Here is a 19120-nt window from a genome sequence, read left to right as displayed (position 1 = left end):
CAATACTCAGCAGATTCAGCAACTCATAACTTACACTTAAACATATTTTTATATTATACGGGATAATCAACACAATATAGTCAGGTTCTTTCCAATCTTCTAAAAAAATCAAAATGTTAGGAAGTACCACTTCAATATAAAGAGTAGAAGCAGTTCAGTCAACTCAACATTGCCATCAAGTGGAGGGGGTGTAAATATAGCAGCAACGCATACGACTGCAAAACACTTCAATCTGAAACTAAATAAAACTGATATGAAGAGCGGTTCAAAATTTATGTCTTTATATAATACCTGCAAGTTTAGGGGCCATAGGATCCTCTGATACATGGACAGGGTCATCTCTGATCTCCCCAACTTTCCCAGGCTGCTCAGGTGTTGCAACAGAGGGAGACACGACTTCCACAACACTCTTTACCTCCACAAAGGCCTGAGGGCCCCCAGGCAGAGGTTTGGAGTTGTGGAAAAGGCTAGCCCAAGATTTGGGGAGATTGGCAGTAGGTGCAGCTGTCATTGCAGGAGAATGAGCCTGCTCTGTTACTACAGGCTTAGCAGCAGAGTCTAAGGGGACATGCTGAACCTGATCTCCTCTCTCACAGTCTTCTTTGTACCCATCTGCACTGACAGGGTTGTCAGACTCTGGTATCCCATTGACCACACCATTGTCTGCCAACTGCCTACCCTCCAGTTCAGCAGTTGTAATAGAGGTGGCTACAGGGGAGGAGGCCACAGCAGCTGAAGGTGGAGGTGATTTGGAGCAAGGACTGTGTGGACTTTCTGACAGTTCGGGACTCTGTGGAGTCAAATGATCTGGCGGCTGATCTGCAGTCCTCAGCTCCTCTGTCATCACTCTGCTTTGAGAAGAGGATGAAGAGGAGGACGTTGCATTGTTGCCATCTGATAAAGAGGCAGTGCCACTTGTAAAGTCCAAAGAAGAGTCATCAGGGCTATCACAAGTCCTGTCATTGGCAGTGGATGTAGGGGCAAACTTGGCTGCTGCCATAGCAGCTGTTGATGTTGAGACAGGTCCGGTCATGGAAAGCTCAACCCCTGTAAGTTCAGCCTTACAGTCCACATCTTCAGCACTGTGGTGTGCGCCACCCAGTGCATGGCCATTCACCAGTGCTCTCACAGGCGTCCCATCTGCTGCACTGCTGCTGCTGTTGTTGTTGCCGCCAGTAGATGGGTCCAGGTAGTTGTAGTACCCTGGTGGTCGTTTTTTCTTTTTCTTCCTCTCTCGCTGTCCTAGGCTGCCAGGGAGCCCATCCATGTCCTGGCAGGCCTGATGATTATCCATAGCTGACGCCTGTAAGTCAGAACCTTCTAGTGAGTCGAAGAGGGTTCCATCAGGGACATCGGCTGCTGGGAGAGCTGTCTGCTGAGCCTTTGGGCCCGACTGGCATCCTAAGATGAACTCCGGAGCCTGTGGGTTGAGTGTGCTCGACACCTTGTATAAAGGGTCGTTCACCCCAATAGCCTTGGCATCCATCACCTCGTCAACACCAAACTCGATGTGCTGATAGTCTTCGGCTGCAGATAACATTGTATAGATTTAATTAGAAGCATGTTAGATGCATTTATGAACAATATGTATAGCATGTCAGAATTAAGTTTAAAAAACAAGCATATAAATAAAAATTTTAAAAAATAGTCAAAAAATTAACAGGTAGTCCTCAAGATACAAACATTCATAGATACAAACAATTGCATGCCACCCTATCAGAGTACTCTAGTTTCTCTATGTGCCACCCCCCCCCCCCCCCTACCAAGCACCACCGCTGCCTATGTGCATCTCCACTACTCATCTCCCCCTTCTTGTTGTCTTGTCTCTGAGTGTCGCAGCGCATGAGGCTTCTCTTCCTTGGATACTCTGTTTATCCTGGCTGATAAAGAAAAAGCTAGTGAAGATAGTGGTAGTGGCAGCAACGTCAACTCCGCATCTGACCGACAATAACTCCTCCCTCCTCCTCCAATTTTAAAAATTGAATTACAATACCATGTGTTTTAAATCTTTTCTAAGGGACTTTACGAGTCCAACATTTGTGGTGGACAGACGTTAAGTCAAGTGAAATAAACTTGATCTTTGATTTTATGTGTAATTTTTTTTAAAAGCCGACCTACGTATAATTGAGAACAACTTAAAACAACCTGTGCCTTAATTTTATTTCATTGTTTTGTTATTAATGGCCTGTTATTGTTTCTGGTACGTCTCAGGGGATAGTACTTTCCTACTTCGAGTAGTAATGGTGTTTAAATTACCTCAAATGCAATTCGAGCTCAAAAGTCAGTAAATAACTTACAAACAAGTCAGCTTATAAATGACCTCTTGGAACCAATTGTGTTCGTAGGTTGAGGACTACATGTAAAATAATTTTTGAATTAACAGACCATCGAAAGCTCTTTTGACAGGATCATATGTATTAACAGGATGTTGCAGTCATCACTGCAACATGGATGCAACATGGGGAGGGTTCATAAACGTTTAAATTACTGCATATAATAAGATAAATAGTTCGTAGTTCTATACCGGAATTCGTTAATTGCGTGTGGTTCCTGGAACGCATTAACCATGAGGAACGAGGGCGCACTGTACCAGAAAACTTGAAACGTTGGAAACGTGCAAAAAAAAAAAACCATAAAAGTTTTTGTGGGCAAGATAAGTGCATTGATATATTTGTTTTTATTTTATTGTGAACGTTTTAATGCTTACATCAGCATTTTTACCAATTACACATAAACTGCCGAACATATTTTTATAAAGATCATGTTCATAGCTGATGTTAAGTTTACTGTAAAATTGAAAAGAACTGTGGCAACTTGGGGGAGTCATGGGTTCTACGTAGTGGTCAACAGTTTCAAATGGCTCTTCTATCATACTCAATATTTTGAGACAATCTTAATCCTGATGGCCAAATCATCCAGAATAATGACAATATTCAAGAAATCATCAAAATATACTGAAAAACGTAAGAACTAAACTACATTGGGATCACTTGCACTTACCGTTAGATTATAAATTAGAACCACATATTGTATCACAGATACCACATTCTGGAATGCCTCAAAAAGTGTGGTTTGGACCTTATGGCTATTCAAAATGAATCAGATATTCAAGAGATTTATCAGGGAAACAATTTGTCCTGGGCATTTTTCAAAATTAGAATCATTGATAACAATTCATCATTCTAATCTGGACTCATTTTAGTTTAATTGTGGTGTGTGAGGTGGTGTCATGATTTTAAGAACTAAAATAATGGACTTTCCTCTCAGAGAACAACTCCCATCACGCCAAACTGATAATGAAATTTGGCACCTGTGAGTTGTGTCGCTTGCTGATGTGTTTCAACAACTCAACACATTAAACTTGTCTGTGCACGGGAAAGGATGAAATATTTTGAACAGTCAAACAAAACTGTTGAGTTCAAGGGTGGGGAAGAAAAATTAATTTTGCTCTAGGTAAATCATTCACTCAAAGACAGACTGAACATGTTGCTCAAATGTATCAAAGCTGCTGGACACCACTGCTAAAAAGTATCTGAAATCTCAGTTTGTGGACAACTATCCTGAGAAATATAATAACACCGATGACCAGATATACGATAACTTCAACGTCAAAGTAGAAAGTATCAGGTTGTTGAGCAATTAAGAGCATCAGCTGGTGGAACTGTCATGAGACAAGACACTAAAATATAAATTTGGTGTAGGAAGACCTTCCCAGTTCGAGTGCTGGGATATCTTGGTCAGTTTTTCACCACTCTTGCAGTCAAATTTGTTGACTGATATAAATTGTTGACTGATATTCCAACATTCATCACAGCCTATCTTTGAAAGACAGAGTAGGGTCCTTTTGTTTTTCTCATGTTCAACATTAGTCATTTTTGAGCATGTAGATGTCATGTTCCTCCTCAGGGTTATAAATGTTGTTTTGATTTGTACTGTGAACCAGTTGTACCAGTTGAGAACCGACGGTCCATACAATTATGGTATTGTACAGTATGATAATCTAGTCGTCTGACTGAAGAATTGCATAATATCACAGCTCACTGGAACTGCAGTTATTCAAAACTATGGCAATTTCGCAGCTGAGCACAATAGCTGATTTATCTTTCTATTAATAAGTGTTATAAAAGAAATATGGAAAGAAAACAGTGCATTTTAAATATTGTACTCATTTTAGAGATGCGTGTAAATGAAAATGTCAGACTACATTTATTGTAGACATGTTGTCGACTTGTTTTTTTTTTGTCGACTTTCATTGAGTTCATCAACTACCGCACATTTGCAAACACAATTTCTTTGAAAACTCGAATATTTATATTTCTCAAATGTTACCAACGCCTTCCATCACAGGACAACACATGTAATCAAATGTATGTCATTAGTACAAAGCAAGTGTAGTTCCATTTAAATTGAATGTTTAGTATGGAAGCTTAAATAGAGTGATTCTGCAGTCAGAGTTGGAAAGTGTGAAGATGAATAAAAGGAAATATTAGCAAGCTCAAGCAATCCAAAAAACTTTCATCATGACACAGTTGACTGGTCACCCAATCCTTAAAAACTGCAGGGGTTAAGTATGAACACAGCAGTTATTAAACCAATGCAATTAGAACTGTTAGTGTTTCTCAAATCACACCCCATAAGTGTAACATTGCTTTTAGCCAAAAAACCTTGAAAAGGCTAAAATGTACACCAACAAACAAAACATTATCTTGAATCATGAAAAATTCAACCCAGTTTCGATTTAATTTGGAGCCCTGCAGAGGAGAAAATGCATTATTTGAAAGGAGACAAGATACATGCAAAGCTATAGATTTTACCAGTAGGCAAGAAACAGAAAGCCACCAGTTTTTGAAACCTGGATTTTTAGTTTTAAAGCAAATGTATAACAGCTAGTCAAGTCAGAGGATGTCAAACCCCTTAACTCACCGCAAACCTGCAGTCCCATAGACTCCATTATATAAGGTACAGCAGGAGTGCAGTAACTTCCTAAATAATCAATACAAATAAAAGTAAGACAATTGTAATAACAAACTGGTACCATTTCAAAGACAGGTGGCAGCTAATACAATTTTATTTGGTGGCTCAAAATCTGAAGTACTAAAATGACTGATGTATTCTTAAAACAATTAAATGTGAAATGATCAATACCTAGTAGTAATAAATGCTAAACAACACATACTGTATGTGTAAATGTACAAAAGAAATCTATCCACTTTACAATTTAAAAGGACGTCTTAGACAACTTTAGTGATGCCATTTCCTAAGAGATAGTAAGTAATTTTAGCAAATTTTCTGGTGCAAACACTATATGCTACTATTGTGAATTTAAAATGTACATACCAGAAGACTGAGTGACACAATGGATTTTGTCATTGAACGGAGGAAGCTGTGAAGACAGAGGAAACCTTTGGTTTAACAGAAGCAAATTAAAAACTACCACCATTATTTAGAATCTACAATCAATTTTTCAGAGAACTTAAACCACAAGAGGTGAGCAGAACCTCAAAATGATCCAATCTGCAAAAGTTGCGCAATTATTACAATGCTTTGAGATTAAATAGTCAGTCTGGCTCCTTACCTCAACATAACATCGTGGAGTCACAAAAAACTGATTGATCTCATCAGGGCTGAATTCCCCAAATATGTACTGTAGGAAGAAATCCATATAAATCATTAGTTTACAAGACAGGAAAAAAAGCAACAAAAACCTGTATAAGATGTAAACTTATAAGTAGACATGTATTCCCCACACATAGACACTGGCTCTGTACACAGGCTAATAAATTTATCCACAATTTTTCATGAAATCTGTTTAGTAATTTTTAAGGATTTATGGAAATGTTTTTAAAAGCCTTAATCTAAAATATAATAAAAAATTGTTAATTTATTTCACTTTCTCAATCCTCATCCAAAAGTTTTTCATGCCTCATATGCTCATGACAATACATTCAATTATATTTGTGAACACAAAGAAGCTTTGAACTCTATATTCTATATTGCATATTGTATGTATACCATAGTATACTCATACACAAAAGTGTATAATGAAGTTTAAGAATCATGACATCTCCAGTAAGGTCCATCTGAGCTTTCCATATATTTGATGTGCATGTCTGATTTGAAGAACACTAAAGCCAAACTTCCTTCCTGCATCAGCTACAGACTTGTCGCACTGAGCTGCTCAACCAACATTTTCTCATCCTATTATTATATAATAGAATATAGGCAAGGGAAATGATTGAATATTGGAATATTAATGGAATCATAAAAAGTGCACTATATAAGATGATTGGTTTGTCATAAAAAATGACAAATTTGTAGGTAGTTGAATAGTAAACTAGGGTCATGTGAGTACTAATAAGCATTTTTGCTTGAAATGCCCATCCTAGTCTGATAAAAATGAATAAATGCAGCTTTACTCTACCATTGGTAGATGAACTTTAGCACTGCCTCATACGCATACACAGGTGCATGCAAAACAGTGATACAGGAAAGATAAAATGAAGTCACTAGCCGTGCCATTAATCCTCTCAGTGTATCGTGAAAAGGGAGGCACAGAGAAAAGAAAGTGCAGCTCAAGCATATGTAACTCTTTGCAAATGAGGCCCCCGCACAAGGGCCCACATTGCTGAAATGGCACTACAAGCGACAAACAGCCAACCATAATCCAACAGCCTTGGGATGGCTAATGCAATCACAACAGAAAGAATGTCCCTTCGCCTTTTTCTACATGTGCCATACATACAACACTAAGCCTCCTCTGCTGTAGGTTTGGAGTGAGGATGCTATCGGATTCGGCATCTGTATGATTTCCATACAGTTTATTGATGACAACATATGCATGCACACTCCATATTAGATAAGACTTTACACGCACAGTCCTCAACCTACAAACATTATTAGTTCCGAGATGATGTTTGTAAGCCATTTGAGGTCATTTAAATGCCATTATTAGTTTTCACTATTCACTACAGTTTACAGGAAACAATAACATAAAAACAACACAAATAAAATAAAATACTGTAGTACCATAATGTAACTAACATCTCTACCTCTGCTCAATGAATTTTATCCTCAGGGATGTGGAGGTTAAACAAGCTTCAAGCCACTGAGGTATTCCACCAAACTTATGTGTATGATGAGCTGATACGCTTCCTGGTAATTAAAAGTTCAACACACCACCTTACACTTTATTACTGTTTTACATTGATTAAATTTCTCAGTTAACTAGAACAATAGTTAACATCAAACAGCAAAACATTCCGAGTTCAGCGTTAGTCTGAACAGAGCCGGATCGCATTTGGACACTTGCTAAAAAGCAGTCTGAACAGTCATCCCTAAAGATTAGATATGGAAGAAAATCTGATATGCCTGCAGTCTGAACGGGGCCCTAGGCGCCGTCCACACGATGCCACAACTTTTTTGTTGCGTTTACGCCTTCCGTTCACACGACAACGCAGATATCTGGAATGAAAACAACCTTTTTGAAAACGCTGGCAAAGGTGGAATTTTTTGAAAATGCTGGGTCTGCGTTGTCATATAGACACTGTATCCGCATCTTTTTTTATCCGGGGGGCGTGTCCCTGGGACCAAAACAACTATGACGTCATGCATGTGACCCGAATCTATGTGTACAAACGGAGCTAAAACCGGCTATTTTCCGATGTACAGGTGCTGGTCATATAATTAGAATATCATCAAAAAGCTGATTTATTTCAGTAATTCCATTCAAAAAGTGAAACTTGTATAATGTATACATTCATTCCACACAGACTGATTTTTTTGAAAACGCTGTCATGTGGACGCGAATCGTTTGATGCGTTTTTAAAAAGTTGCATTTTCAAAATAATAATAATAATAATAATAGACCTTAATTGTCCCACAGTGGGGAAATTTGTGACAATCCGTCATCGTGTGGATGGGGCCTCAGTCTAGTTCTGTAGGCTACACAATCATGGGGAAGACTGCTGACTTGACAGTTGTCCAAAAGATGACCATTGACACCTTGCACAAGGAAGGCAAGACACAAAAGGTCATTGCTAAAGAGGCTGGCTGTTCACAGATCTCTGTGTCCAAGCACATTAATGGAGAGGCAAAGGGAAGGAAAAGATGTGGTAGAAAAAAGTGTACAAGCAATAGGGATAACCGTACCCTGGAGAGGATTGTGAAACAAAACCCATTCAAAAATATGGGGGAGATTCACAAAGAGTGGACTGCAGCTGGAGTCAGTGCTTCAAAAACCACCACACACAGACGTATGCAAGACATGGGTTTCAGCTGTCGCATTCCTTGTGTCAAGCCACTCTTGAACAAGAGACAGCATCAGAAGCGTCTTGCCTGGGCTAAAGACAAAAAGGATTGGACTGCTGCTGAGTGGTCCAAAGTTATGTTCTCTGATGAAAGTAAAATTTGCATTTCCTTTGGAAATCAAGGTCCCAGAGTCTGGAGGAAGAGAGGAGAGGCACGGAATCCACGTTACTTCAGGTCCAGTGTAAAGTTTCCAGTCAGTGATGGTTTGGGGTGCCATGTCATCTGCTGGTGTTGGTCCACTGTGTTTTCTGAGGTCCAAGGTCAACGCAGCCGTCTACCAGGAAGTTTTAGAGCACTTTATGCTTCCTGCTGCTGAGCAACTTTATGGAGATGCAGATTTAATTTTCCAACAGGACTTGGCATATCCATGTCACGCCGCATTGCTGCAGTAATTCAGGCAAAAGGAGCCACAACTAAGTATTGAGTGCTGTATATGCTCATAGTTTTCATCCTCATACTTTTCAGTTGGCCAACATTTCTAGAAATCCTTTTTTTGTATTGGTCTTGCGTAATATTTTAATTTTCTGAGATACTGAATCTGGGGTTTTCATTGTCAGTTATAATCATCAAAATTAAAAAAAACACTTGAAATAATCAGTGTGTGTGGAATGAATGTATACATTATACAAGTTTCACTTTTTGAATGGAATTACTGAAATAAATTAACTTTTTGATGAGATTCTAATTATATGACCAGCACCTGTGTAACAGCTCCACGTCGAATATACGTTGATAAACATGCTTTGCACTTAAATATTTGTTTATCTGTTTCTTTATGTGTCATAAGGTTTATATATGTATTTATTCATTCATTCATTCATTCATTCATTCATTCACGTTCCTCGCCAAAGACGCCTACGCCAGTTCTGGGTCAGACCGGGATGCGCTGTCTGCCCGTGGGAGAAATCTGTGATAAAGATCGTCCTTCAGGAGGAACAGCGTGAATTTCCACACGTCCCGGTCCTCTCTCCTGTCGTTCTCGGAGTTGTTCTGCTTATACACGTGTTGATCAATGCACTGATGCATTTACGTGTGGACGGAGATTTTTTTGAAAACGCTGTCATGTGGATGCGAATCATTTTCGATGCCGGGTAAAAAAAGTTGCGTTTTCAAAAAGTTCCAGCATCATGTGGACGGGGCCTTAGTCTTATATTTCCCTTCAGGGAAATATAAGACTTAATTAAGACTTAATATAAGTCTTAATTTCCCTTCGGGGATCAAACCAGTATATAAATTTAAAATTTAAAAAATTTTTAAAAATCATTTCCTGAGTTACTTTGGCAGGACATGGGAAATCTTAATCTATCGGGTGTTAATGATACGCTTGGCGTGAGTTGTGGCAGAAAGGAGAACTACAGTTGTTGGATATGGCAGTGCACGGTTGTTCATATCTAAAAATGTTTATAAATTGACTGTTTGTATCTCGAGGACTACCTTTGTGTGTGTGCTTGTGTCAGACCTGATAAGATAAACCAAGGTTCAGGTCTGTGGTATGCTGTAGACATCTAATCCTGTTAGTATGGTACCTACATCCTGTCAACATTACATGGGCTGAGTCACCATATAATTTCTGACTGTCTAAAAAGCTATTTGTGTCCTTCTAAAGGGAAGACTGTCCTCATGTGTAGATGCAATACCTTTGCTGATGGCATTGGGCACATGGAGGTGAAGCCAGACGAAATTTGGAACCTCCAGATAGGATTGATGAATTTCAGCAGCAGATAAAATAAACCAGGTAAACTAATTATTTTAAAATGTTTAACATAAAGGATAGTGTCACAAGTTTCAATGGAAAAAACACTATGGTTCAGAATATCTGCACAACTACAGCACTGAAAAATTATTAAATACTTTCCATCAACAGCTTCAATCCAAATGCACATGAAGCCTTCCCTACGGGACATTTGCTATTGCCAACTCTGGAATTTGGAAATCAACATTCAGATGAGATAAATGTACCTCACAAAATACTGAATTTGCATTCTAGTCAAAACCAGATAAGTAATGAATGTTGTCTGAAATAAAGTCACTTTGTTTTTATTACTTGACTTAAAACATAGATCACTCCACTTCATTTTAGTATAACCTAGCCATACCACAAAAATGTGCTGCTGTAGCAATCTTTTTATTAACCATAGCAGGGGACATGACGAGCAACATTGTGTTTGTTCTCTGAAATTGGTATGCAGCTATTAATGGACAACTTGGCTGAGCATGAAAATACTGCAACACCACGACAAATAAGGTCAGACTAGTTTTCAATGGATCTGTAGAGCGTGCCTGAGCCTGCATTTTGCTATGATGTTGTAATAGGGTTGCATATAACTGGAACACAGTATATCAAGAGATTGGATATTGCACTTTCATTCTTTTGAAAGACAGGTGCCGGGTAAAAGCAACTGTTCAGCAATTCCACAACGAGGAAACAACTTCATTTTGGTATGGTGTGCAGTAAACCCTCTAAAACCATCCACATCATGATAATCTGGATTGTAATCTGGGTATTCCAATACACAGGAGGCTAAAGGGACAACACACTGATTTAAAAATCCTAGTGACCAATACCAGTGTTAAGGATAATGGCTTAACTGTTCCCTTTAATCCAACTTCTGTTTAAGTTCAAAACACAATGAGTTGGTAATTTATTTAAACCCCTGACTTAAAACATATTAATTGAAATACACAATGTGTTCCAACTTTCATGCTAAAAAGTTATTTTCAATAAAACTATTAGGTTGATTAATCTTGGAGGTGTTGGATAGTGGTGTTTGACCGTGTTCCGATACACTAGAGCACCATTTTCAATATACATTTTCCTTTTTGCGTTAACCGAACTGCTAGTTTTGGACTATTTATCAAAATAATGTACCTGAATCATTTCAGCAATTCCTCAACCAAACATACATTTCCATGATTCAAATTCTTATTTTTGTAATTAACTGTTGAAAATAAGGTCCTTCGATTTTTAAATGTTGGTTTGATTCAAGACGAAAAATTCAGGATGTCACACAGCTCTTTTAACCATGAACTTCAGCAGCAGATCAAATAAACCAAGTAAACCCATTATTTTAACATGTTTAACATAAAGGATAGTCTGAGACCACATTTCACAAATCTTGTTGAAGTTTCTACTGGTTGCACTACTACTACTGGCACAGCAGAATTGGCTGAATTGGCAAGACTAATAAAAGTTTTGTTTTATTAGTCTTGTGATAGTGTTCATAAAATTGTTACATCATGTAACTTTAGTGTGAAACATTTGTATTGCAAATTCAGAGCACCTAGAAATTAGTAGGTGAAGCATAATTTTTTTTATGCTTTCTCTTGTTAAACAGATAGGAGTACCGGTAAAGAAATTTTACTTCTTTAACTTTTTATTTTGAATTGGATAAGTTTAGTTGAAAAATTACATTTGTTTGTTGTCCTGGACACTTCAACTATTTAACAGTGGGGGCTCACAAGTTATATCTAGGTTCCCCTGAACGAGGAGCACAACTTCATTTTTTCCAGTCAAGCTGAATTTGCAAGTGGATACTATTATGCATTCATGTTGTTAAGTGGAAGTGAAAAACATCTATTCTTAGATGTCTGTGTAGGTTCTCAGTCATCCAGGTCATGCTTATCATAAAGCTGTTTAAGTCAATCCACTGGACGTTAAAGTTCTTGAAGACGTTCCGTCTCTCATCCAGAGACTTTTTCAGTCCAGGGGGTGGCTGATCATGTCCCAGTTTATTAACCCTGTGGGGTGTGGTCAGTGCTATTCACATTCCAACGACCATCGTTGAAACCCATCTGGCTTCTCAACGATTGTTGGTGGGGGTGTCAAAGGAGGGTCGCTGAGATGTGAGTTTCAGCTTTGTATGCTAATTAGGGTCATTAGCATGAGACACATCACCTGGGTCAATCTGCTGAGACAATTCTGACACAGCAGAATCTCCCATTTACATGATTGTAAATGGGAGAAAGGTGATGTTGTAGACCAACCCCCTGTTTAGAGATGGCTTCTCCACTTTGACGTGGATGGCCTCTTTCACTCCTCTCTCAAACCATCTATCTTCCCTGTCCAAGATCTGAACATTGGGGACCTGAAATGAGTGTCCCTCTTCCTTGAGGTGAAGAAAGACTGCCGAGTCCTGTCCTGATGTGTTGGCGCTTCTGTGTTGAGCCATGCTCCTGTGTAGTGGTTGCTTGGTTTCCCCTATGTAGACATCTGAGCATTCCTCGTTGCATTTAACTGCATACACCAGATTGCTCTTCTGAGTGTGTGGTGTGGGGTCTTTTGAGTGGACCAGTCTTTGTTGGAGGGTGTTGCCCAGCTTAAAATACACAGGAACCTTGTGTTTGTGAAAGATCCTCCTCAGCTTTTCAGACACTCCAAACACATACAGGATCACTATACCATTGTGTTTGTTCTCTTCCGTCCTCACTGGGTTGTTCTCCTTTCTGAATCTTGTGTGAGCCTTCACAAAGGTCCAGTCAGGATATCCACACGTTTTTAGTGCCCCTTTCAGGTGTTGGTGTTCTTTCACCTGGTCTTGGGCACTGGTTGGTAGGTTATCAGCCCTGTCTTGCAGGGTCCTGATGACGCCAAGCTTGTGCTCTCCAGTGGGTGGTGAGAGTCAAAAAGCAGGTATTGGTCTGTGTGTGTTTGGTTTCCTATATACCCCAACAGACTTCTGTCATCTTTTATGCCAACCTCGCGATCCAAAAAGGGCAAACTGTTGTCCTTTTCATCCTCTCTGGTGAACTTGATGTTGCTGTCCAGCGTGTCCTGTGAAAGCTCTTACACTGAGACTGGTGCCAAGTAGATTTGTCAGCACCAGATGTTGGCAACACAATTACAGAAGCATTATTTTAAATATAATTTTATAATTACTTGGCTTGCGCTAGCCATTCGCCACTTCGCCATAGGCGAAGTAAATTCCAGATTGGCTACAAGGTTTTCAGACTGTGCAGCCACAGTGGCGTTCTTATTTTTACGGAAAAAAAGGCTAAAAGTTACAACTTTTTCGCTCGCTACTTCTGCTAGGCTACTTCCTTTAGCTAGCGGCGCTAGCGCCGCTACTTCCGCATGCCGACGGAAATAGCCAAAGTGACCTGAAAGCTCCCGATCATTAAATATGCACTCGGGTCATGACCTCCTCTCGTCCAATGAAAAACAAAAATATTGTTTTTTTACAAGCTGAACCCTCAAATTGGTGTAAGACAAGGTGAGGTCGATAGATCAAAAGAATCCAGTGTTTTATAGTAGAGTTTGTGTTAACGTTCTCATTATTAAACAAATGGTGAATGCTGAGAGGGGAGAGGAGTTGTGACAGACCGATCAGAAGGTCAATGAAAGATATTATCAATACTTGTTTGTAGTCTTAGACTTTTGTTCCATATGACTGGCAGGAATAACCAGCGATGCATGTAAATGTGTATTCACCTCGCTTGATATTTTTCATGCCTTTTTAAATTGAAATGAAAAATTATGTTATTGAATTAAAAGATATAAATAAAATAAACTATGGCATACCAATGGTCTTGTCTAAGTCAAAGTTAAAATGTCATCTAGTCCAAGTAAAACTTACAAGTAAACATTGAGTAATATTTTGTATGACTGTATCTTCACATAGTGAATGGAAGTTTTCAATTGTTGAATCTCACATTCATACCTGCATAAAGTAGGACCGAAATAAAGATAGTTAAGCTTGAACTGTTGACTTTAGTGAATTTTTGTAGGTAAACTGAACAGAAGATTTTGCCCTCAGAATGCAGGAAAACAACCCCATCTTCAAAAAAATTTCCCGGGGGAGGCCCCCCGGACTCCCCCCCACAACGAGCGTCAGTCATCTGAGTGCTACACCGCTGTCTTGGACACAGAATGTGGCTTTTGTGGCTTACTCAATTCTTTTACACTGAGCCACAGTGGCTTAGTCACTATATATATATATATATATATATATATATATATATATATATATATATAATTTATTTATTTTTTATACTGTTTTATATTTTAATTCAATTTTATACTGTTTAGATTTTATTTTATACTGTTTATATTTTAATACTGTAATATTTTTAAATTTTATACTGTTTATATTTTAGTTATAGTTTAGTATAAGTCCTGTTAGTGCTGCATGTGTCTGTCTGTTAGTGTAATGTATGTCTTGTGGTATGTCCTGTGATGTCAATGTTTCCTTTTCTCCTGGTGTTTATCCAGTATTATTTGTTATTTAATGCCTGAGCAGTGGATATATGCAATTTCCTCCGGGATTAATAAAGTATCTATCTATCTATCTATCTAGTCACACTAGCTCCTGGTGGAAACCCAGAATTACTACATTAAATATTCAACAAAGCAGCTTGCCAACCAATAGAATTTGACAAAAGCTAATGAATTTCGTAGTAAGGACGAAGACTAGTAAAAAATTCAAATTACTTATAGCTAACTGCTGGGTAAGCACCCGAAACACTAGTCCAGTTTTGTTCAGGAAAACTACTCACAAAAACAAATGCTGGAGTCAATTTCTTAAAGCATCATTCATGGTATTATTATTTATTATTAGGTTGGTGTATTGTGCGCGCGCGCACACACACACACACACACACACACACACACAAACACCATTTTGAGCCTTTATTACACTAATCAAATACAGCAGGAATATCTTTATAAAACTCTAGAGAGGAGTTAGCAGGTTCCAGAATCTTCAGAACAATAAGTTTTGATTTTTGATCTTTTTTTCAGAAATATATCTAGTTCAAGTTAAATGAGAAGTTTTTGCCTGTAATTAAATTTTATGTACCCATTTTTCCACAAATTTAAATGACCCTAGCACAAACCTGCAAAGAGACAAAAAAAAATTGTTCTTTCTACATTCTCTAGAAACCTAGTAATATTTGCTGTGTTAACTCAATCTTCACTATAAACCAGCTAAAGAGAGAGCAGAGCAGTAGAAAAATTAACACTTAACATGTTTAGTTTCCATTTCCGAAGCAGAGGCACGCAGCCTCCAGTTTTCCTCTCACTGGTTGGATGAGTGCTATAAGCTGAACTCTACTGTGGAACACAGCGAATAGCACTCAAAAGGATGACATTTAAACTCTGCTCCGCTCATGGTGTAAGACTCTGCATTGTACCCTGAATAATGTAGGATCAGTGAACACATGTACTAACCTCATAAAGGATGTGCAATTAATATGATTTAACACCTTGACTCTGGTGTACCATTTAGTAGGTGTACTTCGGTTCTTCACCATCTCCTCAGTCTACCCAGAGCTAACATCCAGAAGTCAAGTGATAATTAAATTACATCAGCCTTGTTCTCAACCACTAAACAACAAATTCCTAAACTCTGTAAGATGCAACACTGAAATTCTAGATGGATGTCTGCTGATTGCTAACACAAGAGGCCAGTTTACTGCCAGTGAACTAGTTGCAATAGTCGCACAGCATGCTACTAGTATATGAATGAGTGCCTTCACAACCCAGACACAGGTCAGTTCCATAGCAATGAGTGTTTACTGCTTGAACGGGCACGTGGTGAATGCATCTTCACACCAGTAACACTGTGAGAATTACATTTGTGAATGAGCACGATGCCTATAAATCAATGTCACAGGCACATAGAGCTAACACTGAACTAAATTCATCAGGTTTATTACTCAGTGAAAAACAAGAGTTTTTTATTCTGTTGTCTGCTTCAGAGTTTGACACTTCTAAGTTGAATATCAAATAAAGGCTTTATAAAAAGGATTTTTTCCAAATTACCTTAGCAGGTTGACAGGCAATGTCAAAGAAGACAATGTCTGTCTCTCCTCAACTCATATTTGTTTGTTATTGCATTCTAGCTTTAATGACTGTAAATCCCATCAAATTTTGATATTTAACAATGCATCAACCTATTTATAATATCACACAATATCATGAAGTCTATTAAAAGCAAGCATTTGTCATTGAAATATTTAAAATAGAAACATTTAAATACAGTTTTCTTTTGTGCATACATTCATTCACATTTGCAATTGCCCATACTATACAATATCAATTACATTATTCTCTGGAGAGAAGCTTTTTTCACTGGTTTCAGAATATGAACTACAACAAGCAGTTCCAGCACAAAAACAAAATGTTGCATACATTTAATTGCTTCTTTAAGTGTGTAAATAATTTGTGTTCTGCTGGCTTCAGTTACAACCTAACATCTCGTAACCTTGCACGTAATGATAAAACATCACAATGCCTGCACTCAACCAGTAAGTAAAAATGTTCAAGATGGATTGGCATTCTAATTGTTTACCTGATCCTAAACGTCACCATATATTATAAATTCCCAGCTTTCAGATTAATTCCACTTTTTTTTCTGCAAATACATGGTTGTAGGGATGAGTAATTCTAGAAAGACCTGTCGTGCAATGTTCTTCGAGTGAGTAATACCACTTGAATTGCTAATATCTTTTGGCAAGTTATTTGACTGCCACACCTGTTGATCAACTACCACAGAATGCTCACATTGGTATCAATTACCTTACAGAGGATGGACATGACTCCAGTGCTTCATTTCCCCATTGTGTTTTACAATGACCGTGTTTGTAATTGGCATGTTGAAATTAAATAACCAGAAAAAAATCTAATCTTTCCAGGTGACTGTATTCACTTGTTTCAGAACTGTGCAAAATTGAGCAGCTGTTTACGCAAATATCAATACTAAATTTGGAGTACGGTATATAGGTAATTTTTATGTGTAGTGTTAAATACTGCAAGTATTTGCATTGAAAGTGGAAATATATGCAATATTACTATTCGATGTCGATGGATATATACATTATTCATTAACATGTAATAATAATCTTTTACTGGTCATCATAAAAAAACTTGTTTTTAGGACGCTGACAGTTCAGACCATGCACTTTCACCTTGTTTAACACTGGACCAATAGAAACCCTTCACGGAAGACACGTGGAAACATTTAGAATGAAGTCTTAAGGCAAGTATTCCATTCCAATAAGAATTAATTTTCTTTTCTTAACCATCAACTAGCGCTTGAACCTGATGTAACATGTATCGCTGGTTTATGAAATTAATTATATGGCATTCGTTTTTGCCAAGTTAAACTTTAACTAATAGAAACTTCAGACCTTGAATGTCTACACATTCATAGCTAAACCCCACACTGGGCCTTCCCACATGATGGCTAACTTCCTCATAAAAATTGCAATAAAGAAGATCCCATCCAAGTAAAACCGAATCAGGCGGCGTAGCACTAATGTCACTCAGCATCGCACAAGCTCATTCATTAAAAAAAACAAAAAACAACAACCTGTGCCCTCATCAAATAAATGTTCTCTACCAATAAGGGCCCACACTGTCGCATTTGTATTTAGCCAATCAGCTAACGTTAGCGGACTCGCAGCAAATTACACCCATACCACCTGTGCAAAGCTGTTAGCTTGCTATACGCTAAGTTAACAGAATGAAATTATTTACTTAGTCGTAACTGTTGTTAACGGAAACTGACCGCATGCATAACACTCTACGAAACGCTTATTATGCATACCAAACACCCAGAGAAAATCTAATTTGCAGTTATTACCAGTTATAGTACGGGCTCAAGGAAGGCCTGCCGCAGGAGTAGGCAGCTGGGCCATGCATACACGCAGCAGTTTTCTGTCACTTAGCTCTTGGAGATAAGATGTGACACTTGCGGGATCTCCAACTCAATTGACGCTTATATGAAATTAAGCACGATATCATGCTGTCGCTGTCATATAGAAAATTTATAAAGTTGAACCGCTGTCTAATTTGAATGAAGAAACCTAGGGCCCGATAACTACTGGGTTGGGGGTGTTTCAATGAGGCTTAGCATTAGCAAGCACTTTTTTGTGATTTCATTTTCAATGACACAGCCAGTCAGATGTTCCAAATAGCAAAACCTACCGAACCCACTTTCCAATATAGACTGACGCTATAGTAGTAATGTATATTGTACACATAAGGTACCATCGCGAGTGTGAGAGTAACGTTGCACGACGAGCAGCAGTAGTTGTTTTGCTGGCTAACGCTAGCCAGCTAGCTTAGCTACCTGGTTGCTGTAGGAAGCCATGCTCCCGGTGAGATTCTCTCTTCTGCGCTGACGAGATGAAAACTCTCCCGAGGAGATGCTATACGTTTGTAATGACAGTTACCAAGGGTGTCCTACTTCGACGTCATTTTCTTTTTCCAGCGTGTTCGTGGAAGTCACTAAAATTTGATCCATATAATGCATCAGCAGTTCATGCTACTCGTCTTGCCTTCACCGCCATTTCGCTATAGCCTCTTCCTCACTTGCTAGCCAAAGCAACGCGCGGTCGGTTGTAGTGGCAGCGTGAGCTCGAGACTGAATCAAACACTTCCGGTTGTGTGTTTCTCTTGGACTTCAAAGTAAAAGTTTGATCCCGACAAAACCTTCACATATTTGAATTTGTCAATCACGTTGTAGGATATATCTAATGTAACGGAATGAAACGAAATCAACTTTATTAATTATTAATATGATGATTAACTATTGAGATTAACTCAATAGCCTGTGAATTGTATTTATTCTTTGTATTTAGTCCTATTCCCTTTCAAGTTTTTTTTTATTAAAATGTGATAGATTCTTAGTCACTCGTTTTTAAGTCCCCGAATTTTGTGCAAATCAATATGGAAATCACTCTCACAGCAGAGCTCCTTAAAGGACGGGGGAAACCCTTTCAGCCAATACCAAGTTATTCATTAGCATCACTGCTTCTTTTGGATATCATTCCTATAAGAGGAAATATATAATATAATATATTCCGTATAAGT

At 38.3% G+C, this 19120-nt stretch overlaps 1 protein-coding gene across 2 annotated transcripts in view; it reads right to left on the bottom strand.

Moving 5' to 3' along the window:
- usp10 (ubiquitin specific peptidase 10) overlaps positions 1-18616 on the bottom strand; it is a 34324-nt gene extending 15708 nt beyond the window's left edge. Inside the window, exons 1-5 of one of the 2 annotated variants that reach the window (XM_068315121.1) lie at positions 18378-18616; positions 5576-5644; positions 5338-5383; positions 4924-4983; positions 292-1527 (exon numbers count right to left, since the gene is read on the bottom strand). In XM_068315121.1, the coding sequence (XP_068171222.1) occupies positions 292-1527; positions 4924-4983; positions 5338-5383; positions 5576-5644; positions 18378-18398 (1432 nt within the window). In that variant the 5' untranslated portion in view covers positions 18399-18616. The remainder of the gene's footprint in view (positions 1-291; positions 1528-4923; positions 4984-5337; positions 5384-5575; positions 5645-18377) is intronic. The other variant, XM_068315131.1, reaches the window with a different exon arrangement.
- Between the last annotated feature and the right edge of the window lie 504 nt (positions 18617-19120).

The sequence above is a fragment of the Antennarius striatus genome, chromosome 1, assembly GCF_040054535.1.
Source record: "Antennarius striatus isolate MH-2024 chromosome 1, ASM4005453v1, whole genome shotgun sequence".
In the NCBI taxonomy this organism is placed as follows: domain Eukaryota; kingdom Metazoa; phylum Chordata; class Actinopteri; order Lophiiformes; family Antennariidae; genus Antennarius; species Antennarius striatus.
This window is presented reverse-complemented; position numbering and strand designations above follow the sequence as displayed.